This window comes from Xenia sp. Carnegie-2017, unplaced genomic scaffold (assembly GCF_021976095.1).
Source record: "Xenia sp. Carnegie-2017 unplaced genomic scaffold, XeniaSp_v1 HiC_scaffold_16, whole genome shotgun sequence".
Lineage (NCBI taxonomy): Eukaryota > Metazoa > Cnidaria > Anthozoa > Malacalcyonacea > Xeniidae > Xenia > Xenia sp. Carnegie-2017.
In genome coordinates, this window is record NW_025813469.1 from 5,605,330 (window position 1) to 5,615,823 (window position 10,494).

General features: G+C 32.2%; 1 protein-coding gene across 1 annotated transcript; it reads left to right on the forward strand.

Moving 5' to 3' along the window:
* Positions 1–1,552: 1,552 nt before the first annotated feature.
* On the forward strand, positions 1,553–4,406 carry LOC124435896 (NACHT, LRR and PYD domains-containing protein 3-like). Its single transcript, XM_046985829.1, has 2 exons — positions 1,553–2,994; positions 3,203–4,406. The coding sequence occupies exons 1-2, from the start codon at positions 1,553–1,555 to the stop codon at positions 4,404–4,406; spliced, it is 2,646 nt and encodes an 881-aa protein (XP_046841785.1).
* Positions 4,407–10,494: the final 6,088 nt, after the last annotated feature.

Sequence of the window (10,494 nt, forward strand, 5' to 3'; positions counted from 1 at the left end):
CTGTCAAATTCTTTCTGTCATTAGTAAATATCAATCTCGAGTGTATTTAATATTTATCCTAACGTGGTCTTTATATGCACATCAAAACATGTGACTTGGACAAGATTTGAACTCCAGTGTATGTAATTTAATGACTATTTGCAAGAGTTACTTATGTGTAATCTTGAAAATATTTTTAAGAGTTCCTAGTAGTTTTCCGTTATTGTAATAAACCATATTTTGTATAGAAACAAGTACATTGTATTCTTTGTGATTTGTGCTTTTCAATTTACTTTTCTAAATTGTCTAAAAAGAGTTCACTTTCTATCACTGCTTTCTATAACGAACTTTGCTTAACTTTTTTAAATACACGCGGGAACGTCATATTCGTCCAAGTCTTCCGCGATGTCTCACGACGCCGTTGTCGGATAAAACTTAGTTTCTTAAGCCCTCTTTTGTCTTAATTGCACTCGAAGGCAAGTTAAATATTACAGCATAAATTTATAGTCACCCAGTACTGAAAACCAGGGCTAAGCTGTGCAAATTAGTTTATTAACAGATTACACCGTTTTATGCATGCTAGGTAAGCTCACATTATGATGCTAACACATTAGAGAAACATATACGATAGACTCTTGATGGGATTGTGGATAATGTTTATTTTTTTAAAAAAGTATTGTATATGAATAGGTGGTATGCAAAGAAGTTAAATGCAGTTGAAACTTGAACGTTAAGGAACAAAGCTGTCCCACGACCAATCGACGATATCTTTTTCAAATTTTTTTTTGGGAACATCGTTTTCATTATTTCAAAGGATACGAAAATGGAAAAATGTCTTGAATACATACCATGGAAGAGTTTTCCCTTGTTTGAAAGAATAGTACTTAGTTTGTTTGGTATGTTTGGTGCCATTGGTCTTGGTATTTCAATTAATTTACATGGAGATACTTTATTCATTTGTTACAACGAGATAATATCAGAGACTAAAGAATTTTCTCTGTTAAAGAAGGTTGAATCGACTTGCTTGATACAGTACAAAAAGGAATCAACTTTTAACTATCCTATTATCCCTGTAGTCTGTTTGAATTTTGGCACTGTCTTAATGCTGAGTCTTGTCTATGGATATTTAGTAAAGCGTCGAATTAAAAAATATGATGGGTTCAATCCAAAAAGGAACAGCAATGAATATAATGAATATCTACTCTCAAAATATTACCATCATGATTCTATGTCTGATGTTTGTAATGGCTGTGCTTTCCTGTTTTTTTTTTACATCGCTTATTTGATTGCTCGTCTTGTTATGTTGTCTATATTTGCTGTTATATTTTTCTCAAGTAAATATCCCATCGAATACTCTTGCTTTTGGCCTCCCAGTCTTCCCACTTCATACAACGTAACAACACTTAATTGCACAAATTCTAACGGTGGTAAAAGTGAAAATTTAGTCCTGGTTATTGCGTCTGTTGATTTCATTGTCATGACAATAACAACTGTAGAGTTATGTTACCTGGCGTATGCTTCTTTCAGTGACAATTCATTTACAAAAGACAGAGAATTTTGTACTGTTTATTTAATGAAAAAACGTGAAGTTATTAGAAAATGGTTGGAAAAGATCAAAAACGATTTTTACACGTACAGAATATTTGAAATACGCGACGACTATGGTGATGATGAAAACTATTGGAGAAAGTTCGATGACATTTATGTTAACGTTATAATGCAAGCTGAAAGACAGCTAGAAAATGCTTATCCAGAAACATTCAAGAGGCACGAAATATTTAATTGTCATCTTAAAATTCACGAAGATGCTAAAAAACTGACGAAAGTGACAGAAATTTTCAAACCAAGTTGGAAAAAAACAGAGCAATCGTTTCCGCGATCTATTTTGGTTATTGGAAGGCCAGGAATTGGTAAAACTATGTTGGCAAAAAAACTTATATATGAATGGAAAAGGAGTTCAGATGATTTTTGGCATGATAAACTCGCGCTTCTAATTCGTTGTCGTACAATTGCATACGATAATCTTATTACTATCAAAGATATGCTGAGTAATTGTGATGGATTGTCGAATGAACAGTTTGCACAAATCTATGATTTTATTCAGTCAAATCCTGATAGAATTATTCTTATTTTTGACGGGCTTGATGAGCTCCCTCTGAACAATGAACGTCTTAGATTTGTTGGCTCAGTGTGTGCTGATGCAAAATTGCCAGCATTTACCTTGTTAAGTATGCTAGTCGAAAATAAATTGCTCCGTAATGCCACAGTTCTAATAACATCACGACCCACAGCTGAATTTGCATTTAAGTCTTTAAAGTTTGACAGAACTGTCGAGATCTTGGGCTTTTTCGAGGACCAAATTATCGAATACGTTGACAGGTTTTGTGGAGAAGATAAAAACACTATGGAGCTGATTTTAAATTATATCAAAAGTTCTCACGAACTGCGTAGTTTGTGTTATATTCCTGTCAACACTTACATCATCTGTCTAACGTTGAAAGAATGTTTTATCAATAACTCAAAGGATATTCCGAAAACTACCACTGAATTATACAAAAGAGCAGTGAAAATCTTACTATGGCGTCACCATCCTCGTTGTAAAGCTGGATTGATCCCCAAACCTAACAGAGGTTATCTTATCAAAGATTTACCTAAAGAACTTGGGGAGGACATACAAAAAATGAAAAGTCTAGCAAAAAAAGGAATTGACGCAGGGAAGTTGATTTTTGATGAACCTAGTCTCGCTGAGTTTCCTAACTTGGCCAACTGTGGCCTATTTCATCAGATACCAGATAAACGACGTGATCTTTACTGTTTTTTACATTTGACACTTCAAGAATTTTTGGCTGCCTGGTTTATTATTGGTGACTTGCAAAAAGTTGGAAAGTTTTTGGACGATCATGTTAAAGATCCTAAGTGGCATCTAGTGATAGAGTTTATTGCTGGTTTAATGGGGGACGTTAAGAGAAAAGGAAACATCATGGATATCCAAGCTGTAAATGATGTTGAAAAAAGGTATGATTTTGAATTAAAGATTTCTTTCATGAGCGATTAATTATGCTGTCGACGATAATCAACATTTTTTGCACATTGCTTTGAAAAATACATAGTTTTTCATTTGCTTTACGATTGCTTTTCCATTGCCTTAAAAAGTTCAGTTGGCAAGGAAATTTTTTCTAGAGTACTTTAAAAGAAATTTTTTACGTATTTTTTACGTTTGTAGACTTAAAACGTGGATCACTCAGCTGACTCTTAACGAAAGAAATCAAACACTCGGTTTACTAGGTGTCAAGTGTTTGTACGAGCTGCAAGATAGAAATATAATTAAATCGGCTTGCAAGGCACTAGAGAGTGCCGTGTCAAGTAGTTGTAGAAGAATAACTATTGCTAATGTTTCATTTACACCTGTTGATTCTAACTCACTTTTTGAATTTTTATCAGAATGCATACACATAACTAAACTCAGGTTTAGTTTTTGCAAGTTCCTTGATAATCATAGCTGTCTTAGAATGAAGCTTTTTTTGTCAAACATGATAGCGAGTGACTTAATTTCTTTACAGTTTTTATCATGTAAGCTAAATTATCATTTTTGGAAGTATCTTAGTGAAGCTTTGAAGAGTGAGAACTGTAAGCTTACTGAATTGTGCATAAATGGTGACAAACTAACAAATCAATGTGCAAAATATATTAGCGAAGCTTTGATAAACGAGAACTGTAAGCTAGTTAAATTAATTATTTATGATAATGAGCTAACTGATCAAGGCTTAAAAGATCTTAGTAAAGCTTTGAAAAGTGATCGATGTAAACTCAATGCGTTAAATATAAGTGATAACAAAGTAACAGATGAAGGTGCAAATTATGTGAGTGAAGCCTTAAAAACAAAACATTGTAAACTTAATAAATTAGATATAAGCAATAACGAAGTAACAGATAAAGGTGCAAAAGATATTTGTCAAGCTATAAAAAATGAGAATTGTAACCTAACTGAATTGCATATGTGTGATAGTAAATTGTCAGATCAGGTTGCAGAAGAACTTGGAATATCTTTAGAAAGTGGGAAATGTAAACTTACCAAATTGTTTCTCAGTAAAAATAGAATAACCAGCGAAGGTGTCAAGCATCTTTGTAAAGCTTTAAAAAGTGCAAATTGCCAACTAACAGACTTGTATATTAGTGAGAACAACATAGCTGATAATGGTGCAAAATATCTTAGTGAAGCGTTGCAAAGTGAAAATTGTAAATTAATTGCATTGTGTATTAGTGTAAATTCACTTCAAGATAAAGGAGCAAAATATCTTAGTCAAGCTTTAAAAAATGAAAATTGTAAACTGTTAAAATTGAATATTCGTCATAACAATTTGACAGATCAATTTGCTCAATATCTTTGCGTTGCTTTTAATAATGAGAATTTTAAGCTTTTTACGTAAATTTCCTATCACGCATGTATGATTGCTATAGTCTCTGAAAATAACTTGGTTTGTCAGTTAAATCAATGGTGGTATATGAATAGTTATTCAATAACGCGGGATGTAATTCCGGATATATTGGCGAAACTTTGAGCCATTTATTCCCCAGAATCAGGGAAAATACCACAACAGACAAAATCATATCAACCGACACCCTTTTAAATTTCATTCATTTAAAACAAAGTATTTGCCCTTATGCTTCAAAATCATAGACCCCGCAGACACCTTGATCATTCTCCCTTAATACCAAAGAAGCACTTCACATTAACATAACTAACTCTGACCTCAATGTTCAAGTTTTTAGATTCAACACAATATTTAGTTGGTTACACGCTCCCAATTCATTTATCTCATTTCCTTATTATAGTTATAATTTATCCCTATTTGTATATTTATGTTACTGTATTATGTTACTTTTATCTAAACTTTGTATTAATAATGTAATTAATCACTCATAATGAAGATGCCATCATGAGATGTCGAAACATGTCTATTTTCAAAAAATTTGTGGTCTACATTAAATGCACATTAGCAATAGTGCTTTTACGAATTTATGTTTTTATTATTTTTTATTTTAATTTACATAGCTAACAAGCGTTTGCCAAGCTTTGCTATTTGATTTTATGATTCAATTCTTTACTACCCAAGTTCTTGGTCCTTTGAATTTTTGATGCTTTGAAGTGCTACCTTTGATGTTGCAATTTGGCAACACTGGGACACAAAAATTCAATCCTATAATCTGATTTTTAAAGAAACAAAAATGCATGTCACCTATACCAAACAATTAGCTTAGACAGTTTCTGAAACGGTATTTTTATAGTGCAGTTAATTTCGTTTTTTGGTCACGTTCAATGGAAAAATTTCAATTCTGTGATTTCTAAATTTTTTGATTTTGTAAAAACTTTATTAATGATAGATTTGTTTCAGTGAGCAAACAAACTAAATTTAATATTTTGGCTTTGAAATTGTAATATAGCTTAATTGTATGAAGATTTTTTTTATTTTCTTGACGTCTCGAGTTTGAAAGTTTTATTGAAATAATGAACTTTTCTAAAGACAAGCTGCAGCTTTTCTCCGGCTTTGTATATTAAACCTTGTTTAAGCACTGTTCCGTTTATGATGACTTGTCGATTTCTTTCTAATAGTTATACCTCGCCTACTTGGAAAGCTCAATTTTGCTCTATGGACTTTACCTATATTAATAATTTTTTCACGATTCCGAAGGGGTAAAAATCGAATAGTATATATTCCATCATCATTGAGGCTTTCATTGAATCCCAATAATTCAGATGTATGATGGTGCTTTATTTGAAATTGCAGTTTTCCTTCCCTGAGGAATCTATCCTTGGCAGTTGAACATTAGGTCCTTTAAGTTTCTTAATGACAACAGTTTTTCTGCATTGTACATTGCTTGGTGTATAGACCTATTACTACGACTACCAATTTCAAGCATATTTTGCACCAAACTCTAGCTGAAAGTAGGCAAACTATGGTCAAAGTTTCTTTTTTTCTTAAGAGATGGACGTTTAAAGCTATTCAGCGCGACATTTGTAAATAATACGCTTGAAACGCAGACACTAATTTTTTCTTGGAATTTTACCTTATTATATACTTAAAGTACAATTCCCAACGCTCAATATATACTGTTGCAAACAATCAGCAGGGAAAGATAGTTCGCATGCAACGACAAATATCACATTTATGTCACGAAGTAATTCGATTATTTCAAGTTTGTTCAATCTTTTTTTCCGTCAGTTCACAACAAATCTGTTTATAATGACCCTTGGTCGCAGGAAAAAACGCGGTTACACCAAAAAATTACGAGTTGCAGGTTTAAAAATATTATCTTGAACAGTATATAAATGAGCAAATAATTTTGAATGCAGTAAGTAATTTGATAAGCTAATCTTTAGTAAATCTTTAGTAAAATAAGAAAATATTTAGTTCTATATGCATGCATACACACTTGATTGCACACTCAAGTTATTATCACTGCAAACTGGATGAAAAAAGTTGTTATGAAGTGTTGTTAATTGTAAAAGTTTCAAAAGAAAAAAAGCGATTTACGGTATTTTTCGGTTAATTGGAATTGGTTTAGATGCATGTCTTTTGGTAAACCAATATCTCATTTTTTATTAATAAAAGCAATAGAATGTAACAAGAATAAATAGTTACATATAGTTGTAAGGGTTTTAAACAATGTAAATTTGAAATTATATATTAAAAGTGTGAAAACACGTATGTAATATCTGCTCAGACGCTTTACGTTCATAGTTATTTTACTGTCAGTATCTGCCTACTAGTGTAATATTATTTGTAGTATTTGAAGTTGATGTACATCGAATTGCTCTCTTGTAATCGCGTACGCTATTTTGTAAGGATATTATAACATATTATAACGGTTGGCCTATTTTGATAGGATATATATTATAACATATTATAACGGTTGGCTGGGCTGAAACTCAACCCGGGCTGAAATTTCTCCATGTAATTGGCCCCTAAAAAATATTCAGACGTAGGTCAATGCTAATTATGTTATCCACCTCAGCTTTGCTTATGCTAATGACATTGATTTGGATCTGAATAAGTCTCGATATCAGAATCAACCATTGAGTTCTGTAAATCCTGGAGGGGAAAAAGGACCTGAACCCGTTGAAAACATCCACTTTAAAATTTTTTTTAATATTCACTCTCTCCTGATTTATAAGATTTTGCAAAAACATGGCGTTGAATTATCACGGTACATGTAAATTGATGTTACGAATATAATTCAAGGAAAGAAACTTTGAATATTTTTGATAGCAATCAGTAAAGTTGTTTTAAATTTTGAGATTTAGCTGGTGATTAAAACCTGCGAAAATCAAAGATGTCAATATTTAACGTTTTTCAAAAACACCAATTCTCACCTTAACTACAAATGTTGGTAAATATTTTCATTTGACTGCCTTTCTTGATTAAATTGATTGGTCATAATTTAAAATTTGGGCAAATACTTCCTATCAAATGGCTCATGAGAGGTTTTTATAAACTAAAACCATTGCTCTCGCGAGATAACTTATTTTGAGTGCGAGCACTGTAGGGAACTATAATGCGAACAAAAACTAGGTGCCTTGAACGGATATTAGCCTCAAGAAACCCATAAACTTACTCTATACTTAAATTTTCTTTTAGATTTATTAAGTGAATATCAGTTTCATGCGATATATTGCTTGTCTGTATTCAACTATATGGTGAAAATTGTGAATTTCTGCAAAAAGATAAAAGCAATCCATATAATAATATGTATGTATAAAAGATAAAAGTTTCTCCAAATAAAAGTTTTCAAACTTAATAATATGTATGTATAAATGTTGTGTGAAAGTTGGTCTGTATCTTATTATAACAGGATACTGTTAAAGCAGTTGTACCAAGTACATTCAAAGGAAATTAAAAAATAAAATGAACTTGCCAAAGTAGAAATGAATCCAATATATATCAAAAGAACTATGTAGAAAGATGAATAAGATAAATTGTAATGTTTAATGTAATATAATAAGCAGATTAACTATGTGTTTCAACAAACTATATTAATTTGCCTTTAAATTGGCAACTGTTAAAAACATTGGTTACTCTTTTTTGAGAAGACAAAATTTTCCTGTATAAATAGGGCACATTTCTTTAACATGCCCATTTCTTTTGCAATAGCGACACATCATTCCTAAAAAGTATTAATGTTTCAGATTTTTATATTAAAAACAAGAGTCTATACTACAAAAATGTGAGCCTACTTGCTCTGCATTAGGCTATGTGGTGCCCAAAAAGACCACACTTCTGACATCTGCCTATGGAAATTGAAAAAAAATGTAATTCTTACTACAAAGTATTTAACTAATTGAAATCATAGTTTTGGCTGGGCCACCACCTCTCTCCATAATTGCATGCTCTTCTTTATGTGCTGCAATTGGAAAATATTGTCTATTAAAATAGAAGTTACTACAGCAGTCTTTAATGAATTGCAATATTTTACACCACAAAATAAAATTTGTTTCTTCTATCTGTAGAATAATAAAAGTGTAATAAACTTTTGGATGGACCAACACCAGTCCCAACTACACTAGTAGTGCCTTTTTCTTCATGTGCTGCAATTGGAAAACATTGTCTATTGCAGACTTCAAATGCATTTGAATGTTTTCACTGTAAAACCTAACATTTCAAAATATAATAGCATTTTACAGTTTGCAGTACAGAATAGGGTTGCCATGCTTATTTCTTTGTTGTTTAATTATATTTCATTGCCAATTTCAATATGATTGTACTGGCACTACTGGAAGTTTTTTTTGTGGTATGAGAATTGGTAGAGATGCCATACGATGACCACATGATTTTTTTGCAGTCTATTTCGATGGTTTGTAGTAGCATCCTCCACTTCTGCAAGTAATTTAAGTGTAAGAACAACAAATGATTAAACTGAAAAATGTAGCTCACAAAACATACCTATTACACTTTCGTTTTTGTTTCCTTCTGTCACTGTACAAAGAGATTAAGTACACTCTAAAAACATCCTGGTTAAAAATAAGCAGGATGTGGTTAAATCTTAACCAGGAAAGTATTCCAAATGGGACCAACGCAATCCTGGTTATTTTAACAAGGAATCTGGGTTAAATTAATTAACCCTTATTCTGGTTGAATTCAACCACGACCTAATGTTAAAATTTTGACACTTTTCTCAGTTAAAATTGACTAGTTACCTAGTTAAATTCCTGTGCGATTCTTAGTGATTCATTGCGAGAGTATATTTTTGCTCAAAAAGTATATTTATTTAAGAAAAACGTTGCACGGACACAACTTACATTTAGTAAAAACTACATACAGAAGAAGACAAGTATCATGTATATTAACTACAGGTACATGCAATAGCTGGAGAAATTTAGATTTATATCAATATATTTTCAGCGTCAATGGTCTGATTACTTTATGCTGTTCTCACTGCAACAACAGCAGGTGTAGTCATCTGTTTTCCATGGTCCTCAATGCCATACAAAAACTTTTGTACAAATTCCCACGACGAACAGCTCTGCCATGGGTAATTAACATCAAGTACGTAAAATAGTTTAAAGCAAACATCTATTGCCCTCACATGATTAGGCTGCTCTAAGCCCTGGTTTTCGATTATAACGAACACTTTGCGTTGGGTTGCATCGACTACCAATTGCTAAAACAAATGGCCATCTTGAGGCTGTTTCTAAATATTTAGGTATGTTTGTACCGACCTAAAAATAATTAAGCAGTAGACTAGAGACTTTGCATCAAATACACGAGTTTATTATGCGACTACTTATATGGTGTGTCTAAAAGTGACAATATATAGCTACTTTTAGAAGAAATGCTGAGAAAAAATAAAATCAAAAACTAAGTCAAATTTTTAGTGATTTTGCCACTTTATTGTTCTCTAGCACAGCGGGTACCAAAATTTTTGAAAATGGTGATGATGTAGCATTTTGTGGAAAACAGTCCATGCATATATATTGATTTTCGTCTTTTTTAAAATAATTGATTTTTGTCACTGTTTCATATGACTTAAGGAAAACTTTCTCAGGGAAAAAAATGTTCATGTTTTCAAACATTTTACTGACAACAGCACGAGAAAATGCTATAAACTACCAAAAATCAATAATGTATGGTTTTGTTATATCTTTTTTTGCAATGGTAGCAGTCTCGCTTCAATGCGGGGGAACAAACATATTCATGTACTTAAATGTAGATATGATCTTCGCACTTTGTTGGACAAATTAAGCAATTGTCTCATGAACCTGAAAAATTCAGGTGATGAATTCAGGTCATGGGTTCGAATCCCGTTGAATCACTTGAATTTTTCAGGTTCATGAGACAATTGTTAAATTGTCCTACAAAGTACGAAGATCATATCTACACTTAATTTCAAACACCGCACTGCATGAAAACATTCTTTCGTATGACATTCCTTTCACGAGAAAACATGAACCCAACAAAATTGACTTGCTCACCACTGTGTGACTTCATAGCCCAGTTGGTCAGAGCACTGCACCGGCAC